This window comes from Pteropus vampyrus, unplaced genomic scaffold (genome assembly GCF_000151845.1).
Source record: "Pteropus vampyrus isolate Shadow unplaced genomic scaffold, Pvam_2.0 Scaffold285, whole genome shotgun sequence".
Classification (NCBI taxonomy): Eukaryota; Metazoa; Chordata; class Mammalia; order Chiroptera; family Pteropodidae; genus Pteropus; species Pteropus vampyrus.
In genome coordinates this window covers 2,307,231-2,325,760 of record NW_011889066.1, presented here as the reverse complement: position 1 = coordinate 2,325,760, position 18,530 = coordinate 2,307,231, and the positions used below count along the sequence as shown (strand labels likewise).

The window sequence follows — 18,530 nt, the reverse complement described above, 5'->3', positions numbered from 1 at the left end:
GCTGCTGTAGATGGTGTTGGCCCATGCTGCAGTCTTTCTTAGACAACTCTTGCCAGCATGCGGACCTCAAATAGGTGGCAGCTAGGCTTGATGTGCTCTTGAGACTTTTACAAAGTGGCCCCAAGCTCAGCACTGACACCATTTCTGAATCTGCATTAACCCACTGAACACCACTCGACCCACACTGGTGACTTCCTGAGACCCCGCATCACTAATTCGTGTACCACCAGAGGCTGTTTCAGCAGCCTGTGGACAGCTGGTGTTGGTCCACACTAAAGTCTTTCTTGGACAACTTTTGGAGGTCTGCAGGTCCCAGGCAGGCAGCAGCTGACTTCAGTGTGCTCTGAGCCTTTTGTGGAGTGGCCCCAGGCTCAGAACTGGCATCAAATCTGAATCTGCATTAACTCAAAACTGAATCTGCATTAACTCATTAAACACCACTCTCCTACAGTGGTGACTCTGATATCCTGCCCCACCCAAATCCCATACCACCCTAGGCTCTTTCAGAAGCTGCTTTCTGGAAAGCAAGCAGGCAGTGGCAGGCCTCAGGGTACCCTGGGCCTATGCTGAGTGGCCTCAGACCCAGTACTGGTAAAAACTGACCTCGGTTCACAGCATGGCCTCTCCCACAAACCTCCAGATCCAGCACAGACAGTAGCCAGCAACCAATGGTGGATCACTTTGTAGCTCCTACCAGATAGCCCTGGACCAGTCACAGGCAACGGCTGACTTTGGGCTGCACAGAAGCCCCTCCTCAAAGGTACCAGAACCAGCATACCCGGTGGTTGGCTTCAAACCGCAACAGAACACCACTTGGTTAGCCCCACAAGTTGCACACCCAAAGGGTGGTCTTGGCAAGCACCAGAGCCTGCTGGGGTGAATCCTGCTTTGTGGGGTCAGCCCTTGCACAACAGCTTGTACCCTGTGGTTGTGGCCAATCCTCACAGCCAGTAAGTCTTAGGGTCAATCTAATCCACTGATGGGACAACAGCAATCAAGACTAAACTACAACAATAGGACATATACAACCCAGTATAAGGGGTACTACTGGAACATCAGGCTCAGGTGACAAGAGACTGTGCCACTGGGCCCCACAGGCCACCGTGCCAACTGGGAGACATAGCAGATCTACCTAATATATATAAATGAACACAGAGAGGCAGCCAAAATGATGAAACAAAAAAAACACGTCCCAAGTGAAAAAAACAGAAAAAATATCCAGAAAATGAACTAAATGAAATGGAGGCAAGCAATCTACCAGATATAGAGTTCAAAACACTGGTTATATAGATGCTTAAGGAACTTAGTTGTGAAACTTCAACAAAGAGACAGTAAACATAAAAAAGGACATAGAAACCATAAAAAATAATCAGTAAGAATAAAAGACTACAATAACTGAAATAAGAAATACACTGTAAGAAATCAACAACAGATATGAAGCACAGGATTCAACCAGCAATTTAGAAGACAAGGTAGCAGAAAACACCCAATTTGAAAAGAAAAAAGAAAAAAGAATTTAAAAAGAATGAAAATTAATGGCCTCTGGGACAACATCAAGCGTAACAACATTCACATCATAGGAGTACCAGAAGGAGAAGAAAGAAAACACGGGGTTGAGGATCTATCTGAAAAAATAATGACTGAAAATTTTCCTAATCTGGTGAAGAAAATAGACATACAAGTACAGGAAGTACAGAGAGTCCCAAACAAGATAAATCCAAAGAGGCACACACCAAAACACATCATGATTAAAATATCAAAGGTTAAAAACAAAGAGAATCTTAAAAGCAGCAAGAGAAAAGCAGTTAGTTACCTACAGGGGAGTCCCATAAGACTGTCAGCTGATTTCTCAACAGAAACTTTGCAGGCCAGAAGGCACTGGCATGAAGTATTCAAAGTGATGAAAAGCAAGAAACTACAACAAGACTAGGCTACCCAGCAATGCTATCAATTAAAATGGAGGAAGAAATGATAAAGAGCTTCCCAGACAGGAACCTGAAGAAATTCATCACCACCAAACCAGTAAACAAGAAATGTTAAAGGGACTTCTTTTAAAAAAGGGAGGAAGAGAACGTAAATACGAATAATAAAATGGCAATAACTACATAACTATAGTCATTTTAAATGTAAATAGATTAAGTGCTCTAATCAAAAGACATAGGATAGCTAAATAAATAAGAAAACAAGATCCCCCATACATATGCTGTCTACAAGAGACACACTTCAGATCTAAAGATATACACAGACTGAAATAAAGGGATGGAAAAGATATTTAATTCAAGTGAAAACAAAACAAACAACAAAAAGCTGGGGTAGCAATACTAATATCAGAAAAAACAGACTTTAAAACAAAGGCTATAATAAGAGACAAAGAGGGACACTGCATAATGAAAAGGGGATCAATCCAGCAAGGGGATATAACCCCAGTAAACATTTGTGCACCAAACATAGGAGTGCCTAAACACGTAAAACATATTAACTGACACAAAGGGAGAGATAGACAGTAATACAGTCACAGTATGGGACTTTAACACTCCAATGACATCAAGGGATTGATCTTTCTAACAGAAAATCTACAAGGAAACAGCAGCTTTAAATGACACATTAAATCAGATGGATTTAATTGATATTTTTAGAGCATTTCACCCCAAAGCAGCAGACTATACATTCTTTTCAAGTGCACATGAAACATTTCCAAGACAGAAAACATGTTAGGCCACAAAACAAGTCTCAATAAACTTAAAAAGACTGAAATCATACCAAGCATCTTTTCTGAAAACAATGTTCTGAAACTAGAAATTAATTACAAGAAAAAAACCTGAAAATCATACATATACATGGAGGCTAACTAACATGCTACTAAACAATGATTGAGTTAACAATGAGATCAAAGAAGTCGAAAGATACCTTGAGACAAATGAAAATGAAGACACAGAGATCCAAAATCTATGAGACAGCACGAAAGCAGTCCCAAGAGGGAAAATCATAGCAATACAGGTCTACCTCAACAAACAATAAAAATCTCAAATAAACAATCTAACCTCACACTTAAAGAAACTAGAAAAAGAATAGCAAACAAAGCTCAAAGTGAGTAGAAGTAAATAAATAAAGACTAGAGCAAAAATAAACAAAATAGAGTCTAAAAAACAATACAAATGATCGATGAAACCAAGAGCTGGTTCTTTGAAAAGATAAACAAAATTGAGAAAATTTTAACCAGATTCATTACGAAAAAAAGAGAAAGGACCCCAGATAAATAAAATCAGAAATTAAAGAGAAGTCATAACTGACACCACAGACGTGCCAAGTATTATAAGAAAACACTGTGAACTATTATATGCCCACAAATTTGACAACCTGGAAGAAATGGATAAATTCCTAGAAACATACAATTATCCAAGACTGACTCAAGAAGAAACAGAAAATCTGAACAGACTGACAGACTGATTACTACTAACAAAATCAAATCAATAATAAAAAAACTCCTCACAAACAAAAGTCCTGGACTGAATGGTTTCACAGGTGAATTTTATCAAACATTCAAAGAATTAACACCTATCCTTCTCCTATCAAACTATTCCAAAAAATTCAAGAGGATGAAGGGTTCCCAAACTCATTTTATGAGGTCACCATTACTCTGATTCCAAAGCCAAAGACATTACAAAAAAAAAAAAAGAAAATAAAAACTATAGGCTGATATCCTGATGAACATAGATGCAAAAATTCTCTACAAAATATTAGCAAACTGAATTCAGCAATACATTAAAAATATCATACACTATGATCAAGTAGGATTTATTACTGGGATACACGGTTGGTTCAATATCTGCAAATCAATTAATGTGCTACGCCACATACACAACACGAAGGATAAAAAATATATAATCGTATCAATAGATGCAGAAAAAGGCTTTGGCAAAATCCCACATCCATTTATGATAAAAACTTTCAGCAAAGAGGGAATAGAAGGAACACAAGTTAACAAAATAAAGGCCATCTATGACAAACCCATAGCTAATATACTCAATGAGGAAAAGCTAAAAGTATCCTTGAGAGCAGGAACAAGACAAGGATGTCCACTTTCACCACTTTTATTCAACATAGTATTGGAAGTCCTAGCCACAGCAATCAGACAAGAAAACGAAATAAAGGCATCCAAACTGGAAAGGAAGAAGTAAAACTGTTATTTGCAGATGACATGATACTATATATAGAGAACCCTAAAAATTCCACCAAAAAACTATTAGCACTGATAAATGAATTCAGTAAAATAGCAGGGTACAAAATTAATATTCAGAAATCAGTTGCATTTCTATATACCAATAATATATTATCAGAAAAAGAAACTAAGAAAACAATCCCATTACTATTGCATCAAAAATAAAATAAAATAGTGCTCACTTCGGCAGCACATATACTAAAATTGGAATGATACAGAGAAGATTATCATGGCCCCTGTGCAAAGATGACACACAAATTCATGAAACATTCTATATTTAAAAAAATAAAAATAAAAATAAAATAAAATAAAATAAAGTAAAATAAATACCTAGGAATAAATTTAACCAAAGAAGTAAAAGAATTGTCCTTGGAAAACTATAAAACATTAAAGAAAGAAATTGAAGAAGATACAAATAAATGGAAGCATACACCATGTTCATGGATAGTATGAATTAACATTGCTAAAATGTCCATACAACCCAAAGCAATCTATAGATTCAGTGTAATCCCTATCAAAATACCAATGGCATTTTTCACAGAACTAGAACAAATAATTCTAAAATTTATATGAAGCCACAAAAGACCCCAAATAGCCACAGCAATCTTAAGAAAGAAGAACAAAGTTGGAGGTATTACATTACCTGATACTATACTACAAGTCTATAGTAATCAAATGGCATGGTACTGGCATAAAAACATACAGATCAATGGAACAGAATATAAGTCCATGCCTATGTGGCCAATTAATCTATGACAAAGGAGGCAAGAATATACAGTGGGTAAAGACAGTCTATTTAGTAAATGGTGTTGGGAAAACTGGACAGATATGTGCAAAAATATGAAACTGGACCATCTTCCTATACCATATACAATAAACTCAAAATGAATTAAAGATTTAAATGTAAGACTTGAAACCATAAAACTCCTAGAAGAAAACATAGGCAGTAAATTCTCTGAAACTGCTCCTAGTAATATTTTTTCTGATGTCTCTCTGGGCAAGAGAAACAAAATAAAAATAAACAAATGGGACTACATCAAACTAAAAAGGTTTTGCACAGCAAAGGAAACCATCAACAAAATGGAAAGACAACCTACTGAATGGGAGAAGATCTTCACCAATGATATATCCAATAAGCGGTTAATACTTAATATTTATAAAAAAAAACTCACACAACTTAACCCCACAAAATTAACAATCTAATTCAAAAATGGGCAGAGGACCTGAATAGACATTTCTTCAAAGAGGACATGCAGATGGCCAACAGACATATGAAAAGATGCTCAACATCACTAATCATCAGAGAAATGCAATTTAAAACCACGATGAGATATCACCTCACACCTGTCAGAATGGCTATCATCATCAATAAATCAAAAACCAACAAGTGCTGGTGAAAATGTGGAGACTGCAAATTGGTGTGGTCACTATGGAAAACAGTATGGAGGTTCCTCAAAAACTTGAAATAGAACTACCTTATGACCCAGCAGTTACAGTTCTGGGTATTTACCCAAGGAAATCCAAACCACTAATTCAAAAAGATATATTCACTCCTATGTTGATTTCAACATTATTAGCATTATTTACAATAGCCAAGATATGGAAGCAACCTAAGCGCCCATCAATAGACTGGATAAAGAAATTGTGGTACATATATACAAAGGAATATTACTTGGTCAATAAAAAGAATGAACTCTTAACATTTGCAACAACATGAATGGACCAGGAGGGTATTATGCTAAGTGAAATAAGTCAGACAGAGAAAGACAAATATCATATAATCTCACTTATATGTTGTGGAATCTAAAGAACAAAATAAACGAACAAAAAAAACAGAAACAGACTAATAGATGTAGGGAACGAGCTGCTAGTTGCCAGATGGGAGGAGGGTTAGGGGGTGGGGTATAAAAGGTGAAAGGATTAAGAAGTACAAATTGGCAGTTATGAAATAATCATGGGGATGTAAAGAAAAACACTGGAAATACAGTAAAAAAATGTGGTAACTTATGTATAGTGGCAGTTGGGTACTAGACTAATGAGGGAGATCCTTTTGTAAATTGCATAAATGTCTAACCACTACGCTATATATCTGAAACTAATATAAAATAATATTGAATGTCAACTGTAATTGAAAAATTTATAAAGGGGGTTGGGGAGAAGGGTGAAGGAGAATAAGAGGTTCAAATTTCCACACATAAAACAAAACAGTCATTGGGATGTGGTGTACAGCATAAGGAATATAGTCAATAATATTGTGATAGCATTGTACAGTGTTAGACGGTTATTGGACTTATCATAGTGATCACTTTTTTAGGTATATAAATGTTGAATAAATACGGTGTATACCTGGAACTAATATAATATTGTGTTAGGTACATTTTAATAAAAATCTTAAAAAAAAAAGGGTCACTTTACTGAGCTTATTAGTTTTAACAGGTGATTTGCTTAGAGTTTTCTAGGGAGATAAGCATATCAATGCCAAGTTTTTCTCCCCCTTTCCAATATTTAAGGCTCTCATTTGCTTTCCGTGGCTTATTACATCAGCTAAAACATCCAGAACAATATAAATAAAATATTCTTCTCTTTCAAGTTGCACTAAGAGTATTTTTTAAAATCATGAATGGGTGTTGAAAGAAAAACTCATCTATTGAGACTGGAACTGAATCACGGGCTGCCAGGATGGAGTAGTGGGAGAGACTGAACTGACTGTAAAATGAAATGAGAGAATTTTTTAGGGGAGATGGAAATATTCTATATTTCGGTTGGGGTAGTAATTACATGGGTGTATAGATAGAAAGATAGACAGATAAATTTGTAAAAAGTCAGTGACCTATACATGTAAAATTTGTGAGTTTTTATTGTAATAATTTATACCTTAATACAATGATTACAAAAAAAAAAGAAAGAGTGTTGAATGCCTTTAATGTGATGATAATGAGGCTGTTCTTGGATAGACCACTGTAATGAATCACACTAATCATTTTTTCCTCTCCATATTTTATGTTTTTTAAAAGAAATACAAAACTAAGATATGATCATTATAGGGAAGTGTTTAAAATGCAGTCAAGCATTATGAAATAAAAACGTACCACCTGAAATGCCAATATGGCAGAGATAGCCAACATTATTTTTTCCCCTCCCAAACACTGACCAATATAATTGTGTGTGTGCGTGTGTATGTGCATATGTGGGCATGCATGTACATGTGTGTGTGTGCATGTCTGCATCATGTCACTACTTGCTGCTTGAAACATTTCAAGATCCTACAGTGCTCTACATGATCTAGCCCCATGGTCAGTTCTTTATTATTGCTACAACAAATCGTTGCAAATTTAGTGGCTTAAAACAACAGAAATTTATTCTCTTACAGTTCTGGAGGCCAAGGGTCTGAAATGAGTGTTATGGGGCTAAAATCGAAATGTCAGCAGGGCCTCGTTCCCTCCAGAAGCTCTAGGGGAGAATCTGTTCTTTTGCTTTTTCCAGCAGGTAGAGCTACATTTCTTGGCTTGTAGCTCTTCCTCCATCTCCAAAGCCAATGGCAGAGCATCCTCTCTCTGGACTCTGTTTCTCTCATAGGCCTTCTTCTCTGCTGTCTGAAACTTCCCTCTGCCTCCCGTTTATAAGGACCCTTGATGACACTGGGGTAATCTAGGATGCTCTCCCATGTCAAGGTCCTTAACTTAACTACATCTGCAAAAACTTCTTCCATGTAAGTAACATTCACAGGTAAGCTGAACAACAGCCCCCAAAGATTTGGGCATGGACATCTTTGGGGGCTGTTGTTCAGCTGACCACCCATCACCTTTGTCTCCAGCCCCCTGTTCCAAGTAGCCCCCATCCCTTGCCCTCTGCACTTCAGCTCTTCTCTCAGTTTCTTGAACATGCCGTACTTCGTCTTGCCACAAACCTTTTTCACATACTGGATATCAAATGAGCATCAGAGAAGAGGAAAAGAATCAATTCCCGGGATAGCTGGGAGAGGTGAGAAGTGTGGCAAAGCTAGAAACCATGTTAGAGCCCAGAGGAAAATACCTCTGGTTGCAGGCATTCGAGGAGGCCCTCTGGAGAATATCCACCCCATCACAGAGATCGTTAACAGCATTCAATCCTCCATCAAGCCTGCGGTGCTCATTATGTCTTCACTGTGAATGTGTGGAGCAGGGTCCAGGCGGCTGAGCAGGGGCAGCACACAGACTTGGGCACAGGGACTCAGAGCCCTATCTGACATTGGGTTAAATGAGAAAGCCGTCTCACCAGTAGATATGACTGGCCATGGAAAAATAGGACAGGTTGGGAAGAGTGACCAGATAGAGCATCATGACAGAACAAAACCTAACATTTGTCTTTTCGGAGAGTTCGACCCACCCACCTACTAGCTACTTCCGGGACACCTGGTGGTATGGAGATGTCCTTCCCTGCAGGTAGGTGGCCCTGATGTCCAGATATCTACTTACAGCTGTAGAGAGTCGTGATGCCAGTGTCATCTCCAGGTTCCCCTTCAGGCCCACGAGGGGTGGCACCAACGTCAACAGGTCTTTAATCTCCACAAACACGGGCCAGTGCTGATGGAGACAGAATAAGAAGCTCAATCCACACATACATATTGGCGTATCGTGGACATTTCAAGAAAATGTTACTTTTCACTCCCTATAAAGTAAATGAATAAGACTAACTAGTTTCAAAAATGGCTTTACACTAAATACAAAATAATGATGAAGCCATGAAATTTTCCTAATACTATTCAGTGAACACCACCAGTGGCCTCAAGAGCCCCTTTCTCTCCCTGGTCCTTAGCACCTGGGAAAATTGGGGGTGAGGCTGGGTCTAGCTTGCAGGCATGCTTTGTCGGGTGTGCACAATGTGTTTATAGAAATAAGAATGAATCACCAGTTTTAAAGTGGGGAGGTTCTCATGAATTGGGACAGCCAGGGCTGAAGGGTGGCACTGCTGTATTAAGGACAGGAACTCCCAGGTGGCCCCAGGCCTGCTCTGCTGCTCTCAGGCACTGTGGCCAAGTACAAGTTTCACTGAGTATCATATGGCGACTCTGGATTTGTCAAAATAGATAGAATGTACCTCTATCCAGATCTCTATCAAACATAAAAAATAAAAATTAAAAATAAAAGGTATGAAAGGGAAGTATGCTTCAAGAAAAACCAGAAGAGAAAAAATTTCTTTGTGAAGTAAAAACTATTCCAACCTATTTAACATGCAACTAGATTGCCTGCCACTCAATTTGTAATGCCCCATCTGATTCTACTGATTTATTTGACCTCCCAGGCCCCTATAGATACCTGTGACCCCTATACTAGAAGCTCCTCCTGGTTTTGGAATGCTAGAGCTGAAAAGAAAAAAACAACTGTCAGCTAGGACACAGGAGGCCTACGGTCCCCCGTTCCCTAAGACTAGAGCTGTGTGAAAGTGTGCAGATCCACTCATCTTTGGGGCCCTGGAGAGTCGCCTATAAAACTGTGCAATAAGACATGTCGCCAGGCATGGACGTGAAGGGATTGGGCCACGTCCTTTAAAGACTCATTGTTTATGGTTTCTTTACACCTTAGTTTCTCTCTTTCGCTTATCTACAAACCTGTGAAATTCAGAGTGCTTACCAGCTCTGATAGAGTTATAAGTCTGCCCTCTCCTAAAAGTTCAGAAGAAAATCATGTCACCAAGCATGGAGGTGCCACCTTTATGTCAGTCCTGGTCTTCAGGAAGCATCGGGCCCCAGGACAGCTGTGTAACTGTCCTATCAACTACCACACCCCATCCAGCAGAGCATGGTTTACCCTTTAGTTCACAGGCATAGGCACTCCCCAGTGACTGGAGTCTTGCCTCCAGGCAGCGTCCACCACCCTATATCTCCTCTTATGTGATCTGCAAGCTGACACGTTCCTGTGCACTATCTTTCCCTGCCTACACATAAGACCAAGCACCCACCAACCCAAAAGTAAAAATAAACCCCCTCTCTCGACCTCCCCTGCCATGGAAGCCTTCCCCATCCTTCTCAGCATCACCAAATTTTGAATGAGTTCCCGTCATCACTCATCATAATTCAGGGCTGTGCAAGCCTCTGACTGCCCCCGGCACCCTGCAGCAATGCCCCTCTCCATAAAGAAAGCAGTGATCTTCAAATGAGTGAATCCATTGGCTCTTCTAACCTCCTTTCCGTTGCTCTCTCTGTGCTAGGGCATCTTCCACCCCACCACGCAAACATGTAGTAGACTCCTATTGTGTGCCAGGCACACCTCTGCGCTCTCCACCCTGGCTTCCATGACCATATCCCCTGTCCTATGCTGACCTTTCTAATCGTTCCATCTTGGCCTCCAAAAAGGGCTCCTCTTCCTTCTCCTGACCTTTTAATTTTTTTAATTTAATTTAAAAGATTGTATTTCCTTTCCCCAGTTAGGAAGACTACAAAGTTAGAAATTTCACCAAAGTTTAATAATCCTTGATTCTTCAAAATGGGCATAGACTTTTCAACTCTGGATAGTTCTCAGGTTTCATGATAGCTTTGTGTGACTGACTCAACCAGAACTAATACACTTTCTCAAGAAAAAACAATCTTGATTATGAAGATTCCAACTCCACAGCTGAGAAACTCCCTGTTAAAGGACAGATTGAACCAAGCTGAGGACAAGATCAGGCTGTCGCCAAACCACTTATTGCCCTGTGGCACACACGGCTCTTGACCTATCCTTTCCCACCCCTGGATTCATCCCAGCCCATCCAAAGTCATCTTTCTCCAAACAGTAAACCCCCGAGTTCAGGAGGCCAGAAGTTGTAGACCTCCCGACCTTATAAAATCCTGATTTTCCTTCACGCTTTGTCTTCAGTTCCTTTCTGTCCACATCCTCTCTTTTCTAAGGCTTGAGTTACCTTCCATTGCATGCCTTAGGTTAACTTCCCCACAGTCGCCTCACTCTCCATCAACAAGAGGAATAAAGTAGTGAATGCTAGAAGGTAAACCTTAATGCAGGGGTCCCAACCTCTTTGTAAGTGGTTGCTTGGGTGTGGGCTGGGACATAACCACAGGCAAAGAGATTTGAGAAGTCATGGCATCGTATAACCATGAGGGGTCTATTTTGGGACAAAGTCAACAAATATGGAATGGTAAAGCAGAAAAACAGTAGGACTCTGGATACTGGGTGACACTGTTAATCCAATGAATTAACTAGTGCTGCAGCTGTCTGATATGCAGACTTCTTTACAGGAATAAATGTTTTTAATCACTTTGAATTAGGTTTTCTGTTACCCACAACCTAGGCACCCTGATTGATGCACTGGGCTTTGTGCTGGTGGCTTACAATGTCACCAGCACAGATCTGCCTTCTGAGTGTTCTACCTGCTGACCCAACTGCTAACAAAACTCTGGACATCCCACAGGACCCTCAAACTCAGGATTCCAACTTGACTCTCCTCACCAAACTCTACTTTGTCCTACCCCACCATCATAGTTCCAAGCATCCTTCCTGCTTTGCCATCCAGGACTTAATTAACTCCTCATGTTCCCCAACATCTTGACATCCAAGTCTTCATAACTGTCTTAAATTCTGCCACAGCCCTCACAAGCAACTTTAAAGACATCTGTCCCAGGCACTGGGGAGGCTGAAATCAGTCAGCCTTGCATTGGGGAGCTCTGAATCATGACCACAGCCTCCCAGCTTTCCCCTGCAGCCTGGAACCATACCCTCCAGGCCATCTTTGACCCCGCTGCCAGGGTCGACTTTTGTTGCACATCTATGACAATGTCACAGAGCCCTTTATAACTCTTCATTGCAAATTCCACTCCTGGACATATACCCAACAGATATGAATCCTTGTGCTACCCCTCCTCGAAATATACACAGGAATGTTCCTGTTCTTAGTAGTATCATACCTTGAGAATAGCCAAAATGAACCCACAGTATTAGAAGTCAGAAGAGTGGGTTAGGTTGGGCGGAGCATGAAGGAGCTTGCCGGGGGCTGAGAATGTTCTTGACCTGGGTGGTGGTTACTGAGGTGCATTTCCCTTGAGATGATTCATCAAACTGTATACATATGAACTGTGCAATTTTCTACACTTCTGTGCTATACTTCAATAAAACAATAATACATGACACATATTATTAAAACAAAGAATGACAACAAAATCAACAACCCCTCTGCTTTCAGTATACAACTCAAACTTCTGAGCAGAGCCGACAAGGCCCCTCACTGTTTACCCAGTGCCCCGTCTCCATGACAGTGGCCACTCATGTTCCTCACTCTTTGCAAATGCACACTCTCATCTCTCCATATCTATATACACACTGATCCCTTTGCCTGGAATGTTTGTTGATTTCTCACGTCATCCTAGAAACTGCTACATTATCCTTTAAGGTCCAATTCCAACTGTCCTGCTAACTGTAGATTCTCTGACTCCTCTAGTAAGAATGGATTGTTCCCTCTTCCTTCACAGGTAAATGTCTGCTCACTGCCTCCACTCCCTCATACTCCTTGATCTGAGGAGCATGTGCCTCGTTCACTAGACTACAAATGCCAAGAAGGCAAGAGCTGGTCTGTTTCTACCCACCACTGCACCTCCAGGGCCCAAGAGCAGCTGGCAGAGTTCAACAAAATATGCTGAATGAATGAAGGAGGAGCCCGATTTATGAGTTAATTCATCTATCTTACTCTGCGTTTGGTTATTAGCTGTTCAAAGGCAGGGACCCTGATTCATCTCCAATTTAGTGACAAGCGATCACACTCTAACAACAATAAAAATCACTCTTGTGGACTCCAGGTACACATGTGTATATATAAACCCCAAAAAGGTCTGAAAGGACATGCTCGACCTGACAATACAGGAAATAAACTGAGACTGAGGGCTGTGGTCAAAGAGGGCTTAACCTCAGCTAAGATATTTATTTTATTAATAACTATAACTGAAAAATATTTTTTTTAAAAAGCAAACTAATACTCTAGCCACTTACTAGGCCTCAGTCTCCAGGTCCAACCACAGACTGAACTCAGACCCCAGAAAGAGAGAGACCCCTGGGCCCCAGATTGAGAGGAGATGAGGCCAGCACGCAACCAATGCCCATGGTCTCAGGACTGCACCAGGGAGAGCCCACAAGGCATGCCTGCTGAGCCAGGTGGTCATGCTGACTGCAGGCTCATAATTCCTGAGGCCCCAGAACACGGCTGCCTGCTGCTCCAGGCAGGAACCAGTCTGGGTACAGTTGGAGCCAGGAGCCAGGATCCTGTCCCTTGTTGTGGGGCTTCCCTTTGGAATGGTGTTGCCAAGGCTGCTTCCTGCACTGCTGAGTGGTGGTGAACAGGGAGGTAGCGGTGCAGGCTTGGGAGCCAGGGAAACTCAAGTGCCCTTGAACCTCACAGTACCCTGGAGTCACGGGAACCACATCTAAGTGGTGAGAAGGAATGGGACATGACTTCCAGAGCTATTTTCTCTTTCTCCCAGCTGCTGGACCTCCCAAAGCTGAATGGCTCAAGACCAGAATCTGCAGACAGCCTTCCCCATGTATACTCTGGGCCTGTCTCCCAAGATACTCCTTTTTCTCCTTTCTGGTCTCCTAGATGGCTCTTTAATGCAGAGTCAGAAAAGGTGTTCTACCCTCCAGCTAGACTTTCTCCTGGACTGGCATCCTGTGCCACCTCTGCAGATGGTCAGGCACAATTTCCACTCCCCCTACTCTTCATATTTCACCAAATCTTCCAGATTCTGCTGAGCTTTCCCAACTGACAATTACCCTCCCAGGTTGCAGCAACTGAGGGACACACAATGGGGTGAAGAGGTTCTGAGCCATGCTCTACATGAGGCCGCTGTAGAAGGTCAAAAAGACGAGACTCAGGGCAGAGAGTCTCTCCCCTCAGTATCCACAGGAAGGTATTAGGAAAGGGGTGACAAACTCTTAAAGCAGCCCCAGGGGTGAAGCTAAGAAGCAGGAATGATGGGTATCCAGGTCTCAAGCCCAGATGAACACAAGTTTTCTAATAGCGAGCTGGCCAGTATGCTTCTCCAGACCGAGGAGGGGTGAGTGTCCCATCCACTGAGATATGCAAGCAGAGGCTTGCGATGGGATGCCTCCCATCACAAGCAGGGGTCTCTTGTGATGGGAGGCATCACAAGCCTCATTCAGAGACCAGTGGGCCAGGGTGGGTGTTGATGACCCCTCTCCAATTCAGACAGGTGTACTGGGAAATGCTGGATGGGCATTAATAAAAAGATGCTGTGTGTACTGAGGAAGGTACAGTGTTATCTGGGATGTCCCCGTGGGTTAAAAAACTAAATTTAAATTTAATTTTACATGTTAAAAAGCACATCATGTACTATAATCCCACATATTTATGTGTTTTTCTGTTCTTGATAGATACATGGCACAATGTTGACAGAGATTATGGGTGCCCACCCCCCTTCACTTATGTACATTTTCTAATTTATCTAAAATAACACACTAAATCTATAAGAAATGTTTAAGTAGACAGAGCAAACCCTCAGTGATTAAAACAGCATTACCTTAGCCAACCCCAGGGCATAAACACACCAGGAGAAGTGAGCGCCAGAGTGTGTGACAACTCAAGGGCCTCCCAGCAAATGCCTCTACCCTATGAAGAACACCATAGCCGCTCGCTGCCCTGGACCCCAGCCCAGGCTCTGGCCCTTATCCTCTCATGGAAAATCCCCATGGAGATTCTGGAGGCTGGAAGTTGTAATGCCCATCACCCTTGGGCCACAACACAAGGTGCACTCAGTCATCCATCCTCACAATTCTGCAAGGTGAGTGTGTTTATTAGCCCCATCGGCAGATGGGGAAGCTGAAGCAGGAGGATACTAACAACAGTGAACAAACAGCAGAGCCAGGATTTGAACCCCTCAGGCCCTGCCTAATGAGCCTGCATTTCCTAGAAGGAAAATGGTTTGAGCTCCTGGGGCTAATGTAGCTCATGAGGGCTTATTTTCAGAGAGGGTCATCAGAAGCTTCTGTAAATCTCAGATGCAGAGGTTCCTGAAGGATCCTTCTGCCAGCACCATTGATACTGGGACTCCCAGGCACTGAGGCTGGACTCAGGGCTGCAGTCCCACTCAGCGGCCTCTTGCAACCCCCAGCCTGTCTTATCTGTGATGCCTAACCCAGGGCCCCACGCTGCCTCTCAGACCCCCAGTACGCACTTGGATGGTGTCCATCACCAGGCCAGCAGTCATCATGCCCAGGCCCGACAGCAGAAAGGGTACCATGATCTGGCACGTGATGGTGAAGACGGTCTCAGGGAAGACTCCATAGGGGGACCGAGTGAGCTCACAACTGAAGCCTCGAAGCTTCTTGCCCTGAAAGCGAAACTCCAGATTCAGCTGGGTGACCACCATGGTCAGGCCGTCGACCACATTCCCAGGAGCAAGATGTCCAGGCCCAGGGAGCCCTCCGTCCTTTGTCCGCCTCACCCTCACCAGGATACGTTTCCTAAAAAATCCGTAAAGGTAGAGTGGCCAGGTGCCCTGCACCTAGGGAGGGTTCCCTAACTGCTCCTCAGCAGAGGACCAGAGCAAACAAGTGAGGAGAAAAGGCTGGTGTAACTCAGAGCCTCATTCAGGGTCTTGGCCAGCTCCTGCTGTTCGTCCGCTCTCTGGAGATCAGGTTTTCTTCAGAGAGTGGCTGCTACGTCAGCCAGGACCTCCCTCGGCCAGCTGCCACAAGGAGGATCACTGTCTCTCGGCACGACCTTGACAGCATCCAGCCCTCCGGCCCATGCTGGCGTGGGCTGAACCCAGATAAACAGAGCCACGTGAGACCTGGCCTTGGTCAGGGCCACACAGAGGCCTGCCCACCTCTGCATGCGTGCCCTGGGCGGCCTCTACTCTTGGCAGATAAGGGCCTGGAGAAATCTCAGCATGAAGGACCCACTCCTCAGACCGGGTCTACAGCCTTCTGAGGGTCTGCAGGTCCCCAAGAAAGAAGCCACGTCCTAGGGTTACCTCAACTTCGATGTCCAGGGGCTCATGGCCACACGAAGAAGCTGTGTTCACAGAGGAAATACAGCCCTGTCTTTTCAAGGACCCAGGAGATTTGTAAATGTGCTTCAAAAAGGGCCATACTCTCATCTGCTACAAAGGTAAGACCAACCTGGCCCAGAGGAAAAGGGGTTAGGGTGCTGCCTCTAACTCCCAGGGATTCTATTGTCGGGTGTGCCCACTGTGCATTCCACAGGTGCCAGGGACAGAATGTCCAGGCCTGAGGGCAGATTGGAGCAGGGATCAAGGCCAGCAGAAGCCCAAAGCTGCGGACCCCAGGGGACCTCACCTAGATCAGGCCCTGGTCTAGGCCTCACCTCTGCTCCCGTTCCATGGCCCTCTTGGGCACTTAGCGGGTTCCCCTGTCTATCCCATGCTCAAGTCCCATCCCCTTAGCCTGAAGTTCATAGCCCTTACCAGTCTAGATTTTACTGACCTCCCCAAGTGTATCTATCCCCTTTCTTTGCTAACTTCAGCCAATGTCTCAAATAGCTGTTTCCCTCAAGCCCCAGATATTCCTCTCACTATATCTTTCTGTTCATTTACTCATTCACTCAATAGATATTTTTAAGCCCCTCCCAGAATCCAGATATAAGAAGTGCTAAACTTCTTCAGCACTGAGAGTTGGAGTTCTGTCTCTTCTCCTTCAATCTGCTGGACCAGCAGAACACAGTGAAAGGGATACTGTGTCAGTCTGGTTCTGGACCCATATCTTGAGAAACTGACAGCTTCCACTTCTCATCTCTTGAGATGTTCATGCTTGGATACCCTACCACCATGCTGTGTGGATGCCCAAGCAGACACATGGAGAGGCCACACGTAGAGGTTCCAGCCAAGAGCCCCAGCTGAGGTTCCAGTCGATAGCCAGCAGCAACCCTCATGTCATGTGAATTGTCATGGGTTGGGTACAGTGCCTACCTAGCAAGCCATCCCTTGAGGATGCAGCACTGAGCAGACGGTCATTCTCTGTGAGACCTACCCAAACCCTTGCAGATTCGTGATCAAACTGAATGACTGGCTTTAAATAAGCCATGAAATATTGGTGTGATTTGTTGCATAGCACTAGATATCTGGGACATTTGGGGAACCTCATCCCCACCCTTGACTTTACTCATCTCAGATAAATCAACAACTCCCAGACCTCTCTCCCCAGCCCAGATCTCTACCTTGAGCTATTAAACTATGTTTACCCCATCGAGGAGAAGGACAAGTACCTCAAACTCAGTCTTTTGTGATCATTTCTTCTAAACCTCTATCCCCAAGCTTCTAGCCTCAATGAATGGTTCTGCCAGAAACCCAAACTTCACTCTGACCGCTCCTCCCCTGACCACCTCAATTCCACATCCTTCATCATGGCCCTTACTTCCTCCTAACACGTCTGCCCACCAATAGTAACACAAGCTCTTCACACTAACATCCCACGATACATCTCAAAGTCACTCGCTTGTCCAAATGTCATCAGTAATGTCAAGTCATCACTTGAAAAAGTCAAGATTTTGTGGCCAGGCATTCGAGGCCTTTCATAATTTGAGGGAAAAAAAGGCATCCATTTGGCCCTCTGCTCTTTCTAGTCCCTGGTCATATACTGCACATCACAGAAGGAACTTCCTGCAGACCCTCCCATGAGCCATGGCTGTGCTCACACTGTTCCTTCTGCAGACTCCACTTATGGCCCAGGCCAAACTCCTGCATGGCTTCATGGCCAACTGAGGCACCTCTTTGTCTTTGAGGCCTCCCCAGCTTCCTGGCCATCTCCTTCCCCAGAATTCCCAAAGTACTTTTTCTGAACCTCTCTGAAAGCAAGTTCACGTCTACCTAACGAACGCTAGCATGAATCGCACATGCATGTACTCTCCTCCCTCCCTGGGCTGTGCTCCTCTTGAGAATGGAGTCTGGTAGATTCACTGCTACAGAAGAGAAATTATTTATTCATTTACTCCATAAATTAGTACTTAAGGCCTAATATTTGCCAGACTCTGGTCTAAGTGCTGTGGTGCCTATGTTAGTGGAACGGACATATCTTAGAGCTTTCCAGTGTACTAGATAATCATAAAAATGAGAATGTAATAATGATCTGTGAGAAATGCTAAGAAGGAAAGCCAAGGAATGAGGAGAGCATAGAGCAGAGTTAACTACACACAAGAACACAATGGCCAGCAAATAAATGAACAAATGAATGAAATGACAGATTTTCAGTTCTATTCGTGCAGCTTCTCAATACCCTTTCACAATGAATTATATCATGTTCAATCACTAGACTCTCAAAATATCTCCAGGATGTTCACCAGCAAGGATTGCCTTCTACAGGCCCTGAAAGGTTTGCCC

The 18,530-nt window shown here is 43.0% G+C and overlaps 1 protein-coding gene and 1 non-coding gene across 23 annotated transcripts in view; one reads left to right on the top strand and one right to left on the bottom strand.

Moving 5' to 3' along the window:
* The window catches only part of SLC41A3 (solute carrier family 41 member 3), a 111,122-nt gene that overhangs the window by 65,663 nt on the left and 26,929 nt on the right, over nt 1–18,530 (bottom strand). For 9 of the 22 annotated variants that reach the window (XM_011376073.2, XM_023520906.1, XM_023520907.1 and 6 more), the window contains 2 exons: nt 15,369–15,524; nt 8,674–8,781 (listed from right to left, as the gene is read on the bottom strand). The exons of 3 other annotated variants lie outside the window; for them this stretch is intronic. In XM_011376073.2, coding sequence (XP_011374375.1) covers nt 8,674–8,781; nt 15,369–15,524 — 264 coding nt within the window. Of the gene's footprint in view, nt 1–8,673; nt 8,804–9,513; nt 9,535–15,368; nt 15,525–18,530 lie in introns of those variants that run through there. 10 more of the 22 variants (XM_011376077.2, XM_023520911.1, XM_011376081.2 and 7 more) reach the window with 3 other exon arrangements.
* On the top strand, nt 4,394–4,500 carry LOC111729855. Its single transcript, XR_002776420.1, has one exon. It is a non-coding gene; the product is annotated as a U6 spliceosomal RNA (small nuclear RNA).